Source organism: Aotus nancymaae, unplaced genomic scaffold (assembly GCF_030222135.1).
Source record: "Aotus nancymaae isolate 86718 unplaced genomic scaffold, 86718_ANA_hifiasm-v0.15.2.pri h1tg000067l, whole genome shotgun sequence".
In the NCBI taxonomy this organism is placed as follows: Eukaryota; Metazoa; Chordata; class Mammalia; order Primates; family Aotidae; genus Aotus; species Aotus nancymaae.
In genome coordinates this window covers 11,999,577-12,023,244 of record NW_026988482.1, presented here as the reverse complement: position 1 = coordinate 12,023,244, position 23,668 = coordinate 11,999,577, and the positions used below count along the sequence as shown (strand labels likewise).

General features: G+C 36.9%; 1 protein-coding gene across 1 annotated transcript; it reads left to right on the top strand.

Annotated features, from left to right (window-relative positions):
• The first annotated feature begins 4,384 nt into the window (after positions 1 to 4,384).
• Positions 4,385 to 15,498, top strand: GMNC (geminin coiled-coil domain containing). Its single transcript, XM_021671362.2, has 5 exons — positions 4,385 to 4,466; positions 6,207 to 6,381; positions 8,222 to 8,310; positions 9,743 to 9,859; positions 11,382 to 15,498. The coding sequence occupies exons 1-5, from the start codon at positions 4,464 to 4,466 to the stop codon at positions 12,000 to 12,002; spliced, it is 1,005 nt and encodes a 334-aa protein (XP_021527037.1). The 5' UTR covers positions 4,385 to 4,463; the 3' UTR covers positions 12,003 to 15,498.
• Positions 15,499 to 23,668: the final 8,170 nt, after the last annotated feature.

Sequence of the window (23,668 nt, the reverse complement as noted above, 5' to 3'; positions counted from 1 at the left end):
GCCTTGTAACACTTAGGGGATTCACACATGGTTGCCAACAGGCAGGAAAATCCTCAATTATTTACTCCAGCCTGCCTGCAAATCTTATTTTGAAGTGTTAACTTATGAGAAAAGTCATAAAGCAATACTACCAACTACAGTAAATGTTTGCTTACTTTGCACAACCAATATAGATCTGTATCCATTTTCTAGATAAATATAAAGTTTATAGCTGATATTTAAAATATATGCCCTTAGACTAAGAATCTTGAAATTTGTGACTATCACTATAGTATGTAATTTTTCTTAATAAAATGTAATAAAATTTAACTGAAAAAATTAAGCAATCACTTAATGAGTCAATAAAAGACTAAAGATAGTTTTAAAGCTATTAAAATACATTGTGATGAAACATCCCATAAAACAGTATTATAAACCTCCACATACACACATCACATTTCCATATAGGGCTAATATGAATTATGCCCAAATGGAACATTTCACTTCTTAAGTTACCTAGGGTCTTTCTCTTTCCTGGATGATAACCTAATATAATTTTCTTGACTTTTTCTATTGCCAGAATTAACAGCTGACTTTCTTTTCCACACATTTTCTTCACGTAGAACCAGTTTTTCACCACTGCATAAGTTATTACATATATGATGGCTACCAGAAAGCTATGTTACCTGTAGGTAGTAGTAGGTAGTAGGCAAGTCTCTTATCAATATCAACATGACTGATTTCTGCACATCACTTTGGTGGGGTACAATTAAAAACTATGGCTCAACAAACTGAATCTGTCATGGTTCTCCAGATATGCTAAACAATGCAAATGCTAAATCTTCCAATGAAAATCATCTACTGCACTGAATTTTCTCTATGGATACATTTTTCTTTACCTACTAGTAAAACAGAAATGCTGTTTTGTTTTGTTTTGTTTGGCCTGGAGGTTCAGCTGTTGAAGTTATGAGAAAAGCTATGTTTGTAAAGAGAAATTAAAAATTGTTCTTTATTATGTATGTTACTGAATCCACTAATGAGGTAATCAAATAAAGTGTCCTCCAGGGGTGAAATGAAAGAACAGTCCATATGCCAATCTATTTATCTCTTCAGTCTACCTCTGGTCACACTCTATCTTTTCCTGTCTGCAGACTTGGTTTGTGTGCAGGTCAAATTACCTCCTATTTTTAAAAATATTTTTGCCCTGGCAGGGTACAGTACTATGACTCAACAACTGGGTTGTTATTAGTCACCTCCCCTTTAACACCATCCCTTTAGACATAATACAAAAGCAGTATTTGCCTGATCTTATTGTTCATAGAAGAAAATCATCTACATGGGTTACAGCTGCACACTAAGAAAGATGCACTTCATCCATACGTATGAAAACAGAACTGCCAGAAGATTTCACATTATTGTTTACTTGATGCCCTTTGCAAAAAAAATTGTTAAACCAATAATAATAAAGCTTATACTTAAGCAGTACATCTTAGGTAAAATGATGTACATAAATCAGACCTTGAGAATTTAAGATATTTTTCATCTGTTATGGTTTTAAGAAAGCTTTATCTTTGATTTATGTTCAATTGTCAATAGTTCTTCACTGTTTAACTTTAGGGTTTCTGAATCACTCACTATCTATACTCCCACTACTGCTAAGCTAAAGTAGTTAATGATTTGTAAAACACTTGTGTGCTTAAAGGTCATCAAAGACTTTTTAAAAATATGTCCAGCCCTCAAAAAACCCCCTTATTTTACAAATGTAGCTTTTATCTATAGTTACTTTTAACAACAAAAAAAGCACAGCAACACGTATGTGATCAAAGGTAGAATTCCCTATACGTAATAGTAAGAATAGCTACTATTCATGATTTAGACAGTAAAATCATAATTTTATAAGCATTAATGGTCAGCTTTTTAGAAATCTTTCAGGTATGTATTGCATTCCTAATTTACCAGATGAGTTAACTGAGGATTTAGAGTCTTTGATAATGTAAGTCTAAGTGATTCAATTTCAGAGGAGAGAAGAAATTGGAATCCAGGTATATATGGATGGAAAGCCTATGGTTTTTGTTTTCATATTGTGTTTGCTCATTTGCCCATTTTGTATCATTTTCAGACCCAGGAAATTATATATCTCAGAGGCTCATGTCTCATTTGTGACAGCTTTGAAAAATTAAACAACTGGATTCTCCTTTTTCTGCTCCTGGTGCTCATCACAAAACTAACAGGGGTGCTGCCAAACAGACTGCATGTTGGGAGGACTACAAGCATGAGTTCTTTGTCCTGAACAAAATCACTGATTCTTACAACTTAAATGGGTTTTGATCTGTTTCCTCTTCCGATGCCAGGGCATCCTTGCCCAGTGTGCAGTGAGGGCAGAGAGGGGACCACTCTTTCATGTCACTCTCTGAAATGAGTCTAGGTAGAATAAGTCAGTTCACCTATCTTCCAGGCACTGACACCCAAACCTGGTACTGTTCACTTAAAAATGCTTGCAAATAAATGGTATTGGAACAGGAGGAAAAGGTCCCAACAAGTCTGGCACCTTGTTCGCCTTCCTTGTCTGTTCTTTTCTTAAACTTGGACACAGACCACTTAATAAACATCTGCTGTATGCTAGTCAACTTGCTAAGTGCTGTGGGTCATGAGTACAGTACAAAGAAGAATAAATAACAGTCAAAACTATTTTAGAGATAGAGCTGTGCAGGACACAATCAGAAGTTTTCTTAATTCCTACCCCCTGCCTGGTGTTAGTTTGCTAGGGTTACCATAACAAAATGGCTTAAACAACAGAATTATTTTTTTTTCCCAAAAAATATCTTGAGGCTGAAATTTTAGGATCATGGTGTTGGCAGGATTGTTGGTTTCTCCTGAAGCTTCTCCTTTTGGCTTGGAGACCAGACAGGTGCCTTCTTACTGTGCCCCCATATGGCCTTTACTTTGTGTGTGCCACCCCTACTGTCCCTGATAAGGGGGCCAGCCTAATTGGATTAGGGTCTCACCCTTCTGACTCCCTATAGAACTTAATTACCTCTTTAAATGCCTTATTTCCAAATACAGTAACTTTGGGGTTAGGGGTTCAACATACGAATTTTGGGAAACACAACCCACCCATAACAATAACCATTACATAAATGTCTTTAATGTGCAGTGGAAATAAGCCAAGGTGAATCAGATACCACATGCATGGAGTTAGGAGCATGAATGCTTCAGCCAGCTTGGGTTCAAATCCCAAGTCTGCTACTTCTTAATTGTATAATCATTGGTGAAATTTCTTAATGTTAGTGCTTCATTGGTCAACCTGTTAAACCAGACAATAAGAGTACCTACCTCCTGGGGTTAACGTAAATTGCTTTGTATCTCTTATGTTAGTAAGTTGAAATAAAAGTTGGCTGTTAGTGGTGGCTCAGTGCTTTTAAAGATGGTGCTACTCCTCTTTCTCCTCTAGATATAACATAATAGGAACTGTCAGAATAAAAGGTGAGAGAAATCAAATTCTTTAATTGAAAGATATTAACATACACCAAGTTTTCTTAATGATAATCATTTATTATAATGTGAAGATAGGTACCATACAGAAAGACACTTGGATTCCTAAATTTGTAGCTTAATTAATAATTTTTACAAATCTTTGTTGAGCACTTATAGCTTGTCAGAAAGCGTTCCTGGTATTTTGGAGACAGCAGGGAACCAAATAGGAATTGCTGTTCTAGTGAAGCTTACATTCCAGAATGGATATATATCACCTCCACATGTGACGCTTCAGAAATTGGAGAAAATAAGACACACCCAACAGAAACTTTATAAAAAAAGTCAACTGACAGCGTCATACAGCAAGTTAATATTAATTTGCTATTGAGTAGCCAGAAAAAAAAGTACACAGGACTCATACTAACGTTGCGGCCAGTCAGAAGTGCTTCCCTAAAGGCTGCCCTGATCCCTGCGATGCAGGTTTGGGCTCTTCTTACCCTGCGTCCAGGCACCAGGATCAACGCCCCGCCCTGCCCGGCCCTGCCCGGCGCTGCGCGTGGAGCGGGAGGGAGCCCGGCCCTCGCGTGGGTCCCGGCTGCGGGGTCGCCGCCAGCCTCGGCCGCGCGTCTCCCCGCCCGCCGCGAGGCCGCACTGGGCGGTGGGGCGGGATTCGAAGCAGCGCCGCGCTCCGGGAGGCGGAGGCCTGGAGGTCCTGCCTTTGCTCCGCGGCCGGCGGCCCGATCGGCAGGTCCCTGGTCCCGGCGCGGCGCTCGCCCGGAGCGCGGGTGACTTTGTCTTCTGCTGGGTGAGGCCTGGCGCACGTCACCAGTTTGACAGCCTCTCACCCAATCAGAGAGCGGCGCTCCCGGGAACGCTGGGCGTCACCGGGGCTCCGGCAGATTAGAACTCGCCTCTCCTAGCTCCTCCCCTCAGTCTCATTTAAAGCTCCCACTAGTTTTACTGAAAAATTGAGTGGGCTCAGTTTCTGCAGCGCTTTCTTCCACTGCAAGATGGTAAGTGAGGAACTGGCGTTAGCCAGTCCGCTGGCAAAACTTGGGTCTCTGAAAGTTAGTAAGCTTTGCATTTGGAATGTATTACACCTTGGGAGCAAGATTTTTCTGCTACCTGCCAATTAAACAGATCCTCTCTGTTGCCCTGTCTCTCTTTTAGAATCCTCTATCCTTTATCTGCTTTCTCTGTCTGCATTCTCTATCTGCTTTCTCTATCTGCTCTCTCTCTTTCTGCTTTCTCTCTCTCTCTTTCTCTCCCCCACCTCCTTCCCTCCCTCTCTCCTCTCTCTCTCTCGCTGTCTGCTCTCTCTCTGCTTTCTCTCTCTCTCCTTCTCTCTCTCTCCCTCTGTTATTTCTACTTTTCTTACTTTCTCCCCAGTTTCTCCCTCCACCTGCACTCACTGTTCATTCTACCTCTTCCTCTAGATTATGTATATATTTGGAAACACTTGGACATGAACTTGTCTAGGAGTATTTGGGGTTTGTTTTCTTCTCAGGTATCAATTGCATAATAGCTTAGTTCTGATTCCAATAAGAACCTCAGGGAAGGAGTCTGCAAACATGCTTTTAAAATAAAAGAAAATTGCGCTTGATAAACTTTTGGCCGAATTTCTTTGGTCTGCACTGCCCAAGCTAGACTTGCTTCAGAACTGGAATTTTTCAAAACTTAATTTACTGAGAACATTAACAAAGTGTGATTGAATTGACTTAACTTTTTTTTCTTTTTCTTCTTCTTATTTGTTTTCTCTCTGTTTATGTTAATGCCCAAAGAGGCCTTCAAATCAACAAAAGACTGTAGTATTCAAAAAGAGTTTTCCCAAAGCTGCACCTTGCTAAAATGAATGGCTTTTACCTGATTAAACATTGACAAGTAATTTAAAATTGGTGTCGTACAAATTAACCCAGGAAGGCTGCATACCTGCCCCTGCTCGGACATTTGGAAAGAATGTGTGTTTGAGGTTTGAGAAGTGGAGGGGTGTTCGCTGGATGAGAAACAGTGGAGAATACACGCCAGTTAGTGGCAAGATAACTCTGGTGGGGCATTGATTCCTAGTAGTGGACAGAACTACAGCTTGCTGTCTTTGCTGATGAACTGCTTTCAGCTTTGATTATACATTTACTTGGAGTGACTTTATGCTCCCATGCTTAGGGTTGGGAGCAAAATTTTTAAATTATCTATAAATTATGATAGACTATAAGCCAGCAGCATGTCAGAGGGAGGAGAAAGGGAAGAGCGAGACAAGTATGGTTCAGAAACTAAAATGAAGAGGTTAGTCTATATTATGTCATATCCATTTCAGCTTTAGCATTCTGTGCTCTTTGTCCTTCAGGAGTTTTAGAAATATAATTAAGGTATTTGCTAGAGAGAACGAAATAATTCTTATGTTTTTGAATCATTAAGTAGAATTCTCTTTACTTAGATCTTGAGTAGCCTATTAGCTGAGCTAGGCATTGCAACAGAGAATACTACCCAGATATGTACAAATTTCACCCATTCAATACTAGTCTGTTCTTTGCGCAGAGGGAAATTCTGGGTAAACCAAGAAACACATTCTCTTTTAGTAATTATAATTTGGCCATCCCAAAATTAATATGGATCTATATTTAAATACCTTTACTGATATTTTTTTCTTTATAATTCACTGCATGTAATTTCAGTATTTCTCCCACCCTTTTTCCCTTCTAAATCTCCATCACCCTATCTCCTGGGACCCCTCACTCCCCCCATACTGAATTTCACAGAACACCATTCTGCCTTGCCAAGACCAGTACTTTGTAGGAGGCCAGAGCTATAATTGCCCGTATTCCACTACAACGTCAGAATCTAGTGTTGACGTTTCCACGGAGACTTGGGTCTCTTTCTGGGCTGCTGGTCTCCTGGACAACAGAGAGCTCCAACAAGCACCACAGGCACAGGGTAAGTTCTGCTCTTCTGCTTCCCTGATAGATCTGGAGCCCTTTTCCATACTCGTGCCTGCAGAGCATCCTGGGCTAGGACTCTAGAACAAGGGACAGTATGGAAAATTTAAGTAAACCCAAAGACTCCTGATTTTTGCAGCCATAAAGCCTGCTATTTTGTACATGCCAAATAATGAAAATGGGATTCTTTACCTTCCCACTGGATAGCATGTATTTCTCCCTACACTTTACAGTTTTTTGGAGAGTCCCATCTCAATAAGGGAGACTGGGTCTGGATCAGAGTTTTATAAACAACACACTAGCAGACTGTTTTTGGAATGAGGATACCAGTTGGAACATTTCCTTTGGAATTCAGGAAGGTTTCCCTGAGTTTGAGAGAAGAGCAAGAAATACTAACTTAGTCTTTTATTTCATAGAGGAAGTTCCATGGACATTGTCTTAGAAGTGGAAAAAAGGATTCCCTTTTATACACAAAAAAGGCTTCAACTTTGGAGAGAAGTATAGCATTGATGTAAAATCACATATAATTTTGATCTGTGGCTTACTAGCAATATTATGTATGAAAGAAATATCTGTGTTAAACACTCAAGTTTCTTGAAGAACTCTCAGACACTCCAGAATTAAATACTCATACTGTTGGTTCTGCTGCATGATTCGTTTTATTTTATTTTTTAAAAAGACACAAACAAAGGAAAACAAAATATTAAAAGCATATTTAAATGTCAGGGAGGAAGTTGTTGGGTATTAGCTTTCCACTACAAGCAACAGCAGAAACAAAATGTCCAAAAATGTGAACTCAAACTGCTTTTGCCATTTTATTCCTGTCTCCTTACTCATCATTTCACTTTAATAAAAAAAAAAAAACACAAAAAGCATAAATACTTTTTACAAAACAGCTACAGTTTCAGAAAATAAGCAGGGAAAGCATGTAGCCACAAGAGGTTCCCACATTATATATAGTGTGTCTATTGTTGCATTATATATAATAAAGAATGTTGGGCTAGATGCTGTGGCTCATGCCTGTAATCTGAGTATCAACAGTATAACTAGAGAAGGGCAAGAGTCAAAACTAACCTAGATGAAGAAAAGAAAGTAAAAATAAACCAGGGTAGTGTGACCAACCATAGTTTTTTATTGATAGATAGAGCTAACTGTCAAATATGGGGGGAAAAGCACTTTGAAAAAAACATTTTAAAATATACAGATTAGAACAGTTGAAACAGATAAGGCTTGAGTAGAGTTTTGAGATTTTCATTAAGGTCTTCAGAGAAGCAATGTCCAAATTGTTTTAAAGTAGGAAGTGCTACCACGTGCAATTCTGAATAAATACAGTCCATTAGATTTGAAACAGGCAGGCTGACAGGCAGAGAAACTGGTAGCATCACAGACCAGGATTTAATTGTAGAGCCAAACAGTATATTATCAAGTGCTAAAGCTTAGAAAATAAGATAAAAACTAGAAAAATAGAATGCAGTTGCAATGTTATGCCCAGTGTTGGGGGGAGATCAATAAGTATTTGAACAAATTAGTGACAAAGACTGGACGGTCTTTATTAATTTTTCCAGCAGAAATACATATATTAGGCAAGAATGTGACCCCTTACCACTTAAAAAATTTACTTCTTTAACACTTTTGGCATATAGTGTATAAATATTTGTCTCTCACAGCTTGCTTGCCTTTTCTAAAAACTTTAAATGTTTTGTCTTCCTATGTGGCAGCAGTAGCTGTTTAAGAAAAATAATTGAACCTATTAAACTTTCTGATTCAATTTGATGAGTTTCTTTATTGCACAGAAACTACAAGATTATTTTGTCAGTTGTCTACTTGTATTTTCACAGAATCATTCAGTGACTCAAATTTTCCTCTTCCGGACTTGTGCTCATGGGAAGAGGCTCAGCTCTCCTCTCAGCTCTACAGAAATAAGCAGGTATGTGTAAGTCAGAACATTGAGACTGGTCATGTTCTGTGTGATCTATTCTCTACCGTTAATGCCTTGCTTTTTTTCTTTCTGGAAATTCATGCTGACTTAGTTAAGAACCAAAGTGAGTGTGTGTCCACAGAGAGATCAAAGTTATATGATCAATGTCACAGAAAAGAAAAAAAAACAAGACTTCTAGAAGGGCATGCAGTCAAGCTCTCACTTTACACATTTTAGCCATATGACCTCGAATCCTTTTCTTTTTCCTCATTTGTGGAATGTGATCTTTGTTTTCCTTTTTTTTTTTTTAAATTGCACTTTAGGTTCTGGGGTACATGGGCAGATCATGCAGGGTTGTTGCATAGGTACTTACATGGCAAGGTGGTTTGCTACCTCCATTCCCCCCGTCACCTAAATCTGGCATTTCTTCCCATGTTATCCCTCCCCAATCTCCCCACCCCCCACTGACCCTCCCCTAGACCCCCACAACAGACCCCAGTGTATGATGCTCTCCTCCCTGTGTCCATGTGTTCTCATTATTGAACACCCACCTATTAGTGAGAACATGTGGTGTTTGATTTTCTGTTCTTATGTCAGTTTGCTGAGAATGATGGTTTCCAGATTCATCCATGTCCCTACAAAAGACGCAAACTCACCGTTTTTCATAGCTGCATAGTATTCCATGATGTATATGTGCCACATTTTCCCTGTCCAGTCAATCATTGATGGTCATTTGGGTTGGTTCCAGGTCTTTGCTATTGTAAACAGTGCCGCAGTGAACATAGGTGTGCGTGTGTCTTTATAATAGAACGATTTATAATCCTGGAACTGTAATCTTTGTGCTGCTTATTTCAGAGGGCATTTGAAAAGATCAAATGATATAATGAGTGTGACAGTATTTTTAAACAATAAACATAGCTAATTCTTGGAGAAGCGATAGTGATTACAAAATATTTTCCAACGATTTTTTTTTTATATTGTGTTAGTTTTGCCCTGAAGTGTAATTTAATTTAGTGGACATACAGACAGATCAATCTGAGGCTGAAAGAAGCCAACCCATCTCTATTTTTATTTATTTATTTAAAAATGCAAGGAAGGAGTCCAGCAAACTCTTCCTAAACATCATTTTCTATATTTAAACAGTTGCATGAAGCTCATTTTTCTTCATATCTACCTGATTCCCTTGTGCTTCCAATTTTAAAAGTCTATTACGATCTCTCCACATGCTTCGCAATGAATGAAAATTCAGAGCACAAAGCTGAAGAATTAGGTGTTAGGGGGATGTAAATTTAATTCAGACCGCTCAGATGAGGGGTCGCTGAGATTGTGCTCATACAACAAACAATAATCAAGTTTAAGGCAGTTAAGCATCAGTGGCATTATTATAAAGTTACACAGTCAATATAGGGGAGCAGCCTTCACCATTGCCTGCTTTTTGCAGCTGCAAGATACTCTGGTGCAAAAGGAAGAAGAACTTGCTAGATTACACGAAGAGAATAATCACCTCAGACAATACCTGAATTCTGCTTTGGTTAAATGTCTTGAAGAAAAGGCCAAGGTATGTATGTATCTAGTTTATAAGAACAAAGCAGTGATTTGAAAAAGGAAATGATTTCTGTAAAACTCCTTGATTAAACAGTGTATCTTGATATGCATTTATAGGATGGATGGTGTTTCTTGAGGAAATATGGCTCTTTCACAAGAATTTTTGTGTATGTTTTCTCTAACGTACCTAGATTGTAGATGTCAGTCATATATCATAAAACAAGTTTCTTAAAAAGCAAAAGGTAGTCAGGGTGAGGGTTGCTGAGACAATCAGGGTTAATCAAAAGGCAGAATTAGATGGATGGAATACTGGTATGGGAAGCAGATCAGAAAGACACTCAGTTCTTTTAATTATCTGTTTGACTTTAGACAAATCACTCTTACTTAGATCCTCACTCAACCTCACCTGTAATGGATGGGCTAAAATATCTTTTAAGAATTTTGCTAGACCTAAAATGTCGTGAATATTTCTGGAGCCCAAATCTCTTGATTTGGCATTTATAAATTACATCAGGCAATTAGGCATATACAATTATATTATCGTTTAATTCACATTTTTTCTACACTTTTAAATGAGCTATTTCTAACTCAAGGTTAAATAACTTGCCTATAGTCCTTTTTTGTTCATGTTCATCTTCAGTTCTTTGGCTTTGCAATTTTTTTTATCTATTTGACATTATGTTATCACTAATGCTTTAATCATCAATCTTTTCCTTACTTCTAGACTAGCTACATTATCTGATATTATTTGATCTAAATTGATTATGCTTCTTGCTACTTTTACTAAATACAGCAGTTCAGAGAATAAAAGACACTAGATTTGATGGCTTTACAATTCATTTGCTTTTGTTAAAAAGAGAATACATCATAGTTATTAGCCTGGGCTCCTAACTCCATCCACCATTCCATAAAAGGACACTTATTAAAATTATTAACTGATATTAACTAGGCAGTTTTATCTTTTTGTTTCAAGTTTCCAGGATTTAGAATAACATAATAATATATCTCAGAAGTGCTTTGAAAGTTAATGAAATAAGAAGCAGCAGTGTTGTGTAGTGTTTAATCAGAGAATCTCTCTAGATTCAGATGGCTTAGGTTTATGTCTAAGCTCAATCATTCTCAGCAAGTTATTAATATGTCTGTGCCTTAGTTTCCTCACTAATGAAGATTTTAGTAACATCTATATCCAATGAGATAATACATCTAATCAACGATTTATAAATTATAGTAAATGATAGTTTATTTATAAATGATAATAAATGATAATTGCTATTATGGTCATAATAATAGTAACTTGCCTGTACTGAAATCTTAAAAATATCATCTGGTCCTCTCAACATTTAAAAAAATTGAGTAAAAAAATATGATTTAGAGTTTTTAGGCAGTAAATTGTCATCATAGATTTTACTTTACAAACAAGCTAATCCAATCAGTCTTACTTGCGTGTGAAGAGAAACTTAATCATTTTTTCTAAATAATTTAGGTAAGTAGTAAATATATGAAAGAGGTATAACTTTCAAATATCACTTCCTTAGAAATTGCTGTCATCTGATGAGTTCTCCAAAGCATGTGGAAAATTCAGAAAGGGAAAGAGAAAATCCAAAGAGCAAAGATACTCTCCTGCTGAGATTCCTCATCCCAAAAATGCCAAAAGAAACTTCTCTGGTGAATTTGCTAACTGTGAAGAACAACCTGGGCCCCCTGTGGATCCCTGGGTCCTCCAAACACTTGGGTTAAAAGACCTTGATACCATTGATGACACCTTATCAGCTAACTACAGTGCCCTCTCATCTCGTCCCAGAAGATTTGCCAGCACATTTTCCCAGTTTCCGGATGATGCAGTTGATTATAAAAATGTCCCCAGAGAGGATATGTCAATTGACTATAGAGGTGACAGAACAACCCCTTTGCACAGCACTGCTACTCATGGAGAAGATTTCCACGTCTTTTCTCAACTTTCAAATTCCCCAGCGGGGCTGAAAACTCTTCCTTACTATACTGCTAATGTGTCACCCAACAAGACAGAGATGGCATTTTCCACATCCCTGAGCCCTCATTGTAATGTGAAAACTCATTCCTTCCACCAGGGACAAGCCTTTGTGCGTCGAGATGAGGAGGGAGGCTGGAAGTTTACCTGGGTCCCTAAGCAGTCTTAGTGACCCCTCTTTTATCACAATGCACTGCCATGAACTCTGTTTACAAAGACCTCTCTTGCACTTGAATTTGACTATGTGGAACAGAGAAGCTATTGCTTAGACTGTCTCCTGCCACTTTAAATGTCACTCTCAATTACCCACTTAAATCTGCAGGGAATGGCTTCCACAAATCCATAATGAAACATATCCTCGCTTCTTTCACCTAAATTTGACTTGTTTACACACAAATACCTGCTATCGACGTTCTCTCTTTGCCCTATACTTGAAAAGGTATTTTCCATTTACTTCTATATTTTTTAAGACCTAGATACATTTTTCCAATTATAGCCAGTTTAACCTATTTTCGTCTTTTAAGTAGTTGAAATATCATAGCCCTTTTACTTTTCTGCCTCTTTGTCATTTCTGAAAACTGCCTGTAGAATGAGCCTTATTTTTGCTTCAGTTACTTGCCACTGCATGTTCAAATAGCTTAGGGTGGGGTAGAAACCAGGGTCTTTGCCCGTCACCGCTACTACTGAAGACATAATATGGATGTGTATAATGTTATGTTCATGGCAGTTCAAAAAGTTCAGCGCCCCATGGTGGCATTGACAGTCTCTTAAAACATCTGTAACTCCATTAACAAGCAATATCACAGATATACTTTAAAATTACAAAGAACTTAAATTATTTTTAAATGCCTCATGATGTATCAGCTTCTATACATACCCGGCATTGTTTCTTTAACCAATGTGGCTCCAAGAAGAACATTTTGAGGGACTGTGTTAAAAAAACTAGTCACCATCTGAAACTACCCAGATGCTGATAAACTCTTATTGCTGAAAACAGACTAACCTAGTTCAGCCATTATCTCATTCATTCATTCATTCATTCATTCACATATTCATTTTTTTATTGATCACTCCACCAGGATATCTAGAATACCTAATGCCTACTTTGTACCAAGCACAATGCTATGTGATGATGACAAAATGCAAGTGATTTAGACACTGTGGCCACCATCATGAGACTTAGACCGACTCATCTGCTATGACTTTGAGAAAATGATTTCCCTTTTGTGAAGGTTTAGTTTCCTAGCTGTAGAATGCAGAAGTTGGACTAGATAATAACTAATATTCTAAGAATTGAGGCTGGGTCCTATCAGCTTTACTCCAACATGGCAATTTCAGGTCATTGAAGAAACTAAAGAGAAGTCTTTAGATAGGCACTGTAAATATCATGTAAGGTGAACTTACGTACAATTAATAACAATGAAAAATATAAGCCATTTGAAGTTAACATTAGAAATCATTGCTCTTGATCACATCTAGTAAGAGCCCATTTTGCAGTTAACTCAGTCTAACAACGTGAAAATAATTTGCATCTAAAAATAGATACATATTAATTTTTTAAATAAGTGTGGATAGATTGAATGTAAATATTGGCATCAAGGACTTCCTATTTCTAAATTTGAAACAATATATTTTTAGTGCTTATGCTAGTTTTTCTCTTTCCCATCTCCCAATATCCCTGTCATTCCTAGAGTAATTTACACGTCCTGCATGTACACCTATGTTTTTTGGACAAACTTCAATTAATGATGAAATCCTCCATGTTGAAACCTGTTCTCATTTTTCTCTTTTCCACATCTCAGTAAGTAACCCTGCACAAGCAGTATCTCATAGGTCAAGTGTATTGCTTAGGATTCTTTGTAACAAAGATATGCCTTTCATTGTTGTTGCTGTTTGGTTGTTGCTTTATTTTGGTGATGTGAACAAAAGGTCTGTTTTATAAAGTTTTGTTACCACCCACTTTTTAAAATAATTTATGAAGAAGAATCCAATATAGCAATTAATATCATTATCTGGAGTACTTTAATAAGTGGAACACAATCCATTTTCTAAAAAGTAAAATAAATAAATAAATGTGCCTTTTACATTCTAGTGTCTGTGCCCCTGGTTGGTGAAATTTGTCTCTTTTTAGAATAAGAGATTTAAAAATTAGAGTTATTGTACTTTACTACGCTAGGAGTTGAGAAAGCAGTATAACTAATTTTGAAAGTCTAATAATCAAGCTGCAAGAGAAAATGTATCTGTTAACAAACACTTATTTTTTGATCTTTGTGTGCCGTATCATGTGTCAAGTACCATGAGGATTCACCCAAACTTAGCACAATGCATTTGGGGTACAAAACAAAACCACATAAAATGTCGTAGCTTTTGATAGCTTTTAAATGAAACTTAGTTTCAGCCCAGTTTAAAGATATTACAGAACATTAGGGATAAAATGGGATAAGATTTCCTGGCTTATATTATAAATGGTATTATGGAAGACAATTACCACATGTTCTTGAAATCATGTCTATAAATATTTAATATCCATTTAAATTATGTATAGATAATTATTTTATGTTTGAGAAACTAAAAATTCCTTTCACCTGAGTATATGTTTTACTTGTGTGGTTTTACCACGTCTCTCTAGTAAACCACAGTTAATATTTTAAGCTATAGTGGGAAATAAAAACTAAGTATTTTGTGATTGTGATAACTATTTTTATATTATGCTTAACATTCCCTAATAGTAGATTTTCTTCTCCTAGTTTGTAGCCTTAATCGTGTGTATTTGCACTTCTTTTGTATGATGTGTATGGTCAGACTAATGTCTTCAGCATTTAGGGCTTAATGGTTCTTTCCTTTCTCTAGGGTACATTAATGAGGTTTTCAAATGTTAAGTGACTTAGGGTCCTGTGCCTTCTAGGTACACCACTGTCTTAACTGGCCACATATAAAAATTAGAATCCAGTATCAATTTTTAAAATTTGTTAAATTTACCAGTGTCCACTGATCATCTGAAAATAAATCATACTTGTATCTCTTTACTAGCTGGGAAAAAAAGGATGTCGTTAAGCTTCAGCTATGAAGGCGATGTTCAGTAAGTAAGATTATTAAAGATTTCAGTGATGCTAAACTGTGATTTTGAAAAATTTGAGGAAAAGGAACAATATGAATTAATGGAAAAATTTATCTATTTAATTCAATAAAATGATTTTTAAAAGAAAGTATGATAAATGGATTTAACAACTAACCTGTAGCATAGATGTGGAGAAAAGTATAGAATTAATATATCTAGTGATAATTTTTGATAAATATTCCATCTTGCTTGTAAGATCAGGTATATAATTATACCTGTGTTTCACTTTACCAAAAGATTCACATGAGAATAATATTAAATTCTGATGTTTTTCTTTGTATTTCACTAAACCAAATAGAATTGGTTTTCAGGCTATAAATACGTAGTGTGAGTATATTTCTCAACATATTTTTCATATTTTTATCTATTTTTTTGTTATATAAACATAACCAGACATCTGGGTTTAATTCTTGTATTGAATATTCTGGAACTGTAAAATATAATTTAACACACAATATTTTAAATATGATTTCTTTATGATTTGAAATATTTCTAAATATATGTAAGAGTTAATTTTGTAATGAATTTATAGCTAATAAATAATGACAAAAACTTACTTGACCCTACTTTTGGCCCTTATTTTGGAAACAGTTTTTAGAGAATGGAGCAACGAAGCAAGAAAAAGGTTTCTGTATCCATTTCTTTTATAAATTTTGTCACAGAAAAAAAAAAAGCATGTCATTTTCAAATGTATGAAATAGCAGAATGATTACTAATGGAGGTATTTAGTCAACAGATATAGCCTGTGTCAGGCTCAGCTGAGGATATAAAGATGAAATATGTGTTAAAAATTAACTTGGCAGCTGGCTGCACTGGCTCATGCCTGTAATCCAGCACTTTGAGAGGCCGAGGCAGAAGGATCATGAGGTCAGGAGTTCAAGATCAGCCTGACCAAGATGGTGAAACCCCATCTCTACTAAAAATATAAAAATTAGCCAGGCACAGTGGCAGGCACCTGTAATCCCAGCTACTCGGGAGGCTGAGGCAGGAGAATCGCTTGAACCCAGACGGCAGAGGTTGCAGTCAAATGAGATAGCGCCACTGTACTTCAGCCTGGGTGATAAAGTGAGACTCTGTCTCAAACAAACACAGAAACTAACTTGGCTGTAAATGAGAGAACATAATTTAAACATGCTTAATCAAAGCAAGGGTATAGTTGGCTTTCATCATCGATGTTTATATTTCCAGCATAGTTAGATAAAATGTCAGCAATCTGGTTTGGGATTTCAAGCAAGGCTATGATTAGGAATAGATTATTGAAAGATGTTAAGATAACACTCACCACACAAAAGCGTGACAGAAACCAACATGGGACAAGGTAAACTTAAAGAGCAATCGACATAAAATATTCTCTAGTTTTGTGACGTTCCACCTCAAGTGAATAAAGCCTCAGTTAAATGTTCCAGATTGAATGTAGTTATAGCATGAGGAATTATGAAAAGATTAGGGCATCTGCATGTGAAAATTGTGAGCAGGATTATCTTGAGGACACTCTATAGGTATATAGCCATATTTTCCTCAGGGAAAGATTAATATCGAGAGACAATGATTTGCGACTTGGATCTCAGGGCAGTAACCTATATCTACATGGAGACTACCTTGTTACCAGTTATGGATAACCTGGATTTTATTTAGTTTTCTTACAGTATTTTTGTTTCTTTGTTTGTTTGTTTTTGGAGAAAACTATGAATAAACTTCACTCACTTTAATCCTTGAATAGGGATGTAATTGATATAGTTTATTTTAAACGTATTATCACAATATGTTTCTTGTCTTTATTGCTATTTTAGAGACAAGTGTTCTAAGTGTTATATGGTCACATTATAATAGTTGAAGCCCAAGATAAACCCTGGTACTGACGTTAGGTCTAACACTCTTTCCACTATTGTTGTAGAACTTTCTCCTTTGTTCAGCTAAAACCAAGTTTTTGTCACACGAATAGGAAAGATTAGGCTCGCAGATACACAGAAGTGTGAGGAACGAAATTTATTAGGCGAAAAGGAAAAAGAAAAAGTAACTTTCAGCAAAGAGTTCTGCTGGCAGGTTTCCTGCTTTACATATTGAAATCCCAGGTAACCACACGGGAACCGGAGAAGCCAGGCTCCTCACTCCTGCAAACAGCATAAACTTCTTCCGGCTCTTCCCCATCCTCCCAGTACATGGGTGGGCATTATTTAGAGAAAATCAGTCGGGAAATGGCAGGCTTCATCTAGAACCAGAAGCCCGGTTTTTCAGCCTTCAGGGTGTTTTAGGCTTGAAGGCAGGGTTTCACTAGGGACATGTGGCTGACTCCTGTCTCTACCACTATCACACATAATGGCGATATTTGGCACTGGCCAAATATTGATACAGTCAACGGACTGTTAGTCACTATCACACACCTCAGAGATAGAAGTGTGAAGTATGGAAGAACTCTGAAACCTTTGCTTACTTTCTACAGTAGGGTATTCTGGTGCTCACGAATCTCATCATTCCTAACAGAGCTTGTTCACAAGAGACCTAATTCATCCTCTATCATTTCAAAAGAGAGAAGTGTATACATTGAAAACCATTTCAGAAATTTGGGATGAGGAAAGTGGGTTGGAAAAGGTGGGCTGTCATGGTCAAAAGTATTAACATTCTTCTTAAACAAAAAAAAAAAATCAAATAAAGGGAAATAAATCTTTCTCAATTACTGCTGCTAATATTAAAGCCTAAAGTAGCAGTGTATACATGATCCTTATGAAAGCCTATCTCTTCCTCTTTTAATACAGAAAATAAATTTTATTCCTGTTCAAGTACTAGCATTACTCCTTCTGTTCTCACTCCTTTTTGGTATAATTCAAAGGGAAAATTTTTTTATTTTTAAAAATGACAATGAGTCAGTCATATTTATAAGCTGACTCATTCTAACACACTGGAGACAATCTATCCTCACACTTTGAAAATCAGGGGTTAGAACACGACCGATGTTTTTGTTGTTGTTTCTTATGTCTATGTCAAGTTTATAATCTGCAATAATAAGGCATAGAAAGGGTGTTTCTAGGTAATTTCTCATTTCAAGAGAGTCCTCAATACCAAATGACTAGCCCCTCTGGGATGAGGCCCAACTATCTCAGGAGCTTTACAAAGATAATGTTCCCTCAGGGGCCTCCAGTTACTGTGAAGTTGAAAGCAAGAAAAGCTCTGTAATGAGTGTGCACTGAGAATTCAGAATCCTTTGTTATAATCAGGCAAAAGGCAAAACACACCTTCCTTTCATTTTGCTCTCCCAGGATTTTCCATCTTCCAGAAGCCACAGAGTTATTCTTCTTCCACCCCTGGCCCACAGGGAGACTTGGATGGAACTTGGAAGTGGCATCTGCACAGTGCCACTTGGGCCCACCCGTTAATAGAACTGTGTGTGCACCCCAGGAATCTCAGCCTCCTTGAGGAATTAAAGCACCATATTGCCAGAGCCTTTGCCTTTTCTTCCATTGTTTTTCAGAACCATGACTAGTCACACCTAGCCCAACCTGTTGTCCTCCCTCCAAATTTCTACGATAATTGTAAATTAATATGCCGCTTCCTTTTGAAATGATAAAGAAAAAATCAGGTTTCTTGGGAGCCATCCTGTTACCAACAATGGTAGTAAATCTGTCTGGTGACCCAGAATAGCCCTGATGAATAGAAATATCCTTTCAATGATCTTGGAATGGGCTTCAAGAAGACTGTTTAATGTGTATAGTAATTATTAGAATTCATTTTTGTCAGTTGATCAGATATAGAAATTCCCACTTCCCTTTCCTGCAGTGCAGTGATATTATGGACAAAGACTGCAGTAAAAAAGTGGGTTCCTCCACTCATAACTGTCAACCCTGGAAATTAATTTAAGTTTTCTCGGTCTCAGTGTATTCACCTGTAAAATGGAGATAATAATGTTTGCCCTATATGCTTACCAGTTTTGTGAGATAATCTTATAACTTTTAAGGACTGTGTATATGTTAATTTCTGTCATATATCCTCAATCTTTGCCTTCACATACAGTAAAAATACATTTTCAATTTAATTCTCAAGTGAAAATCTTCACATTTCATAAAATGAAACACTATTAAATCAGTTAGAGACTTTTACTGATTCAATTCAACAAATGCCCACTGTTTTTCTATTATCTTCAAAGTGAAATTTTATCTTCTAGGCACTATAGCTCATGTCTTACAAGAGTTTACCATTGGTAAGTAGAAGGAAACTAGGAAATAATTCATCGAAGGCATGATATCAGAAACATTCATTGGATATAAAGTTAGAATTGCAGCAAATAGAGGCTGAGGTAGGACGAACAGCTCAACAGTGCAAAGTGTGGGGCCTGTGTAGGGAATGGTAACTTTTCCAACTGACTGCAGGGTAGTTTTTTATAAAATGGTGTATATATCCTTGAAATTCAGCAGAAGCTTCTGTACAATGAAACACACAGCTTCTACGGATGTTTTATCAATAATAAAAGGGAGGAAGTTTATACCAAATCTAAAAGAGTAAAGACAATAGCTTAGATGCGTTATTTGTTACCTTAAAGCATCAGTTTTCATGCCAGTTGACATTGCTATTAGTATGGTAACCATTCCTTTTTAAAGGTTTTTAATTTTTCAAGACTGAGGCAGGCATACCCTTGATAGACAAAAGTATGGGCATGTAGGCAGTGAAAATTACCAGCTGTTCTTCATGCATATCCAACAGCTTTTGTTTCAAAATTATAGATCATTTTTAAATATGATATTCTAATATTTCTTTAAAGATCTTAAATGTACTGCACATATAACACGAGGACTAGGGAGAGTATACAGTAGTGGCCATCATCTTCCCAGAACATACAATGAGAAAAGAGCCTATCCTAATCCTCCTAACCCTTTTCCCATTAGAGGAAGAGAGGCAGGAAACTTCCCCTTTGCAAGCAAATAAAGGTATGCAAGAGAGTCATGTGAAGATGAGGAATGATTGTAAGAAAAGGAATGTAATCTTTTCTCCTCCTATCACTGGCTGCAGCAACATTACCTGGAAGGCAGGGCAATGAAAGAAGAGACAGCAGAGTAATCTGGATTCCCAACATTTTTCATGCAAAATAATTACTGTGGTTGATCAAACATTGCAGAAGTGCAGCAGAAACTTCTGTACAATGAACTTGTGTTTCCCCACCCACCTCCCAGGCCATGAGCTGAGCTACAAGAGGCTATAGAGTAGACATCTGACAGTGTGAGCTGAAGTTAGGAGAAGAAGCTGTGAGAAATGGTCAAGGCAAAGCTATGCGGAAGTTTTTCAGGTTCCTAGAAAGACCTCACAAATATATCACACCAGGAGCATAACTATGTAATTTATTGTCCAAACTATGACATTTTTAGAGTGGCAAATACTAAACTGAACGTTATGTTGGGGCAATAGATATAACCCTAGGTTACTGTCACCAAACCAAGACATAAGTCCACAATATGTGGGAAAAGCAGCATTTTTATTTCTGCCAGATAAAGGACACCAATAGCTAGTCATGTTATCCAGGGAAGCAGCAACCATGCATAAGAATAGGCTAAACATCATTTTTATTAGATAGATATGTACCAAATTATAAGAGAAGAAAACGAAGTATGTCAATAATGGAACTTCTCCATTCTTAAGTGCCTTGAACCACACATTTAACCCACATTGGAAGAAGGAGATCAGTTATAATATTATCAGTCCAACCAGTTATAAGATTAACGTTTAAAACACATGGATGCTGTTTCATGGACAAAAGTGACCTGACATTTATGATATTTACCTTAAAATAGAAAGTATAATTCAACGTGGTAAACCTAAAATCAGGCAAAGGGAAAAATAAAGCCAATTTATCTTTATATTCCAGTGAATTGAGGTCTCCCAATAAATGACTCACAAGTGGTTGTTGAGAGTGAAAAATTAGTTGGACAAATAAATAGAGTAGGCTTTGAGATGAACTGGAGCTCAAATGTACAATAAAACAAATTTGAGTTTCTGTGAACTTCTCTTCAGGGATTATTAGGTGCTTATCAGCAAATCATAAATTACCAAATACATATATCAAAGCCCAAAACTTTAAATTTCCACAAATTATTTCAGTTAAGATATTTGCATATGAATTTACATATTTTTTAGTAAAACAATGTTAAAAATGTGTAATAAAAGTTTATGCATACACATAGGGACATATGAATCTGTATGTATATATAATATTAAACAGTAATTTTATGATTACCTTTTTCATAAGAAAACTATCATCTTTTCAGGTTATTAAAATTTTTCTGCAATATAATTTTCAATTAAAGCATGGTATGACTATTTTGTGAAGGTACTAGAACATATTTAACTAATTACCTCTTCATATGAAGGTTATTTCCAATTTTCTTTTTTCTTTACCTTCCTTCCTCCCTCCTTCCCTCCCTCGCTCCCTTCCTTCCTCTCTCTCTCTCTTTCTCTCTTTCTCTCTTTCTTTCAGTGGGGTTTCACTCTGTCACCCAGTGATGCAATCTTGTCTCACTGCAACCTTCAACTTCTGGGTTCAAGTGATCCTTCCACCTTCGCCTCCCAAGTAGGTGGGACCACAGATGTGTGCCGCCACACCTGGCTACATTTGTGTCTTTTTGGTAGAGGTTGGTTTTTGCCATGTTGCCAAGGCTTGTCTCGAATTCTGAGCTCAGGCAATCCACTCCTCTTGGCCTCCCAAAGTGCTGAGATTACAGGCATGAGCCACAGCATCTAGCCCAACATTCTTTATTATATATAATGTAACAATAGATACACTATATATAATGTGGGACCCTCTTGTGGCTACGTGCTTTCCCTGCTTATTTTCTGAACTGTGGTTGTTTTGTAAAAATATTTATGCTTTTTTTTTTTGTGCTTTTAGTAGAGACAGGGTTTCACCATATTGGACAGGATGGTCTTGATTTCCTGACCTTGTGATCTGCCCTCCTTGGCCTCCCAAAGTGCTGGGATTACAGGCGTGAGGCACCACTCTTGGAAAGTATTTACACTTTTAAGAGTTTCACGATGGCTCACGTCTGTAATCCAAGCACTTTGGGAGGCCAAAGCTGGTGGATAACTTAAAGTCAGGAGTTCGAGAACAGCCTGGCCAACAGGGTGAAACCCCGTTTCTACTAAAAACACAAAAATTAGCCAGGTGTTGTGGCGCATGCCTGTAATCCCAGCTACTCAGGAGGCTGATGTATGACAATCGCTTGAACCCGGAAAACAGAGTGACCAGGGAGCATGCCACTGCACTCCAGCCTGGGAGATAGAGTAAGACTCAGTTTCAAAACAAAAAAGTTTCAAAATAAATAGCAAAAGACAAAAAAGAAAATAGCCCTAGACCTTATCATTCTTTTCTTAGTTTATTTTCACACTGCTATGAAGAACTACCTGAGACTCCTAATTTATGAAGAGAAGAGGTTTAATTGACTCACAGTTCTGTGGTTACCTGGTCTCACTCAGGTAGTTCTTTATGCAAGTGTAAGAATGAACTAATGTACTGCCTTTAAATAATTGTTGCCTCATGATGCAAAATCTTACATATGATATTAACACATCTGCAAACTAGAATTTGGTATAGCTCTCATGTATTAAAATAAAACCCAGGAAAACTCTGAAAATAAAACTCAAGAAAATTCTGGTGGACATATGAGTTTTCAGGCATTCATTTGGAAGTTTGAGTTAATAAAATTACTGCAATCAACAGGACTAACACCTAACTGTTTGTTTGTTTGTTTGTTTGTTTGTTTGTTTCTAAAAAATTGTCTTTGAGTCTCCTAAGCTCTCTGGTCAATTCTGTCAATTGATGAGAGTCATGAATTTTGAGTTGAGTGGTTAACTTTGCAAATAATGTACATTATTTTCTCATTATAGATATAATCCATACTCATTTTTTCCAAGGACCATATTTTATGGGGTAATTTATTATCGAAGAAAGAGGGAATTTATCAATCCTTACTTTTCCTCATTTTCCTCCAAATAGTGCAAACAGCAGCGATTTTTGTTAAGCATATTCAAATTATTTTATATATTTGAATACTTTAATGTTTCTCTTTGTGCTTTCTCTATTTGCTTATAAGATCATAAAATTATTGCTCATCTAGAAATCTGATGCAATGTCTACTTTTCCTGTTGCTCATTCCATCATCATGGGCAGATTTATTTTTATAATTTTGGCAAAATAGAGACTGTCAAAAAATTATTTTTATGCAAAATATTGATAAATGCTTTTTCTGATCATCCTTAAATTATGGTTTATAAAGAACTTCCGGGCCAGGCGCGGTGGCTCACGCCTGTAATCCCAGCACTTTGGGAGGCCGAGACGGGTGGATCACGAGGTCAAGAGATCGAGACCATCCTGGTCAACATGGTGAAACCCCGTCTCTACTAAAAATACAAAAAATTAGCTGGGCACGGTGGCGCGTGCCTGTAATCTCAGCTATTCAGGAGGCTGAGGCAGGAGAATTGCCTGAACCCAGGAGGCGGAGGTTGCGGTGAGCCGAGATCGCGCCATTGCACTCCGGCCTGGGTAACAAGGGCGAAACTCCGTCACCAAAAAAATAAAAAGAACTTCCTAATAACATATTTTTCCCTGATAACATATTATATTGTGAAATACGCATATGAATTTAGAAACTTTATATATCCTCATATATAAAGAAAAATCAATTATGAAATATGTATTAAATTATTTAAAAAATTGCACCTTCATTGTATGAAATAATTTA

Excerpts from the sequence above, each read along its gene's own strand:
- GMNC (XM_021671362.2), top strand. Across the intron at positions 8,311-9,742 it reads AGCTCTACAGAAATAAGCAG|CTGCAAGATACTCTGGTGCA; the intron begins GTATGTGTAAGT and ends TGCTTTTTGCAG. Across the intron at positions 9,860-11,381 it reads GTCTTGAAGAAAAGGCCAAG|AAATTGCTGTCATCTGATGA; the intron begins GTATGTATGTAT and ends TCACTTCCTTAG.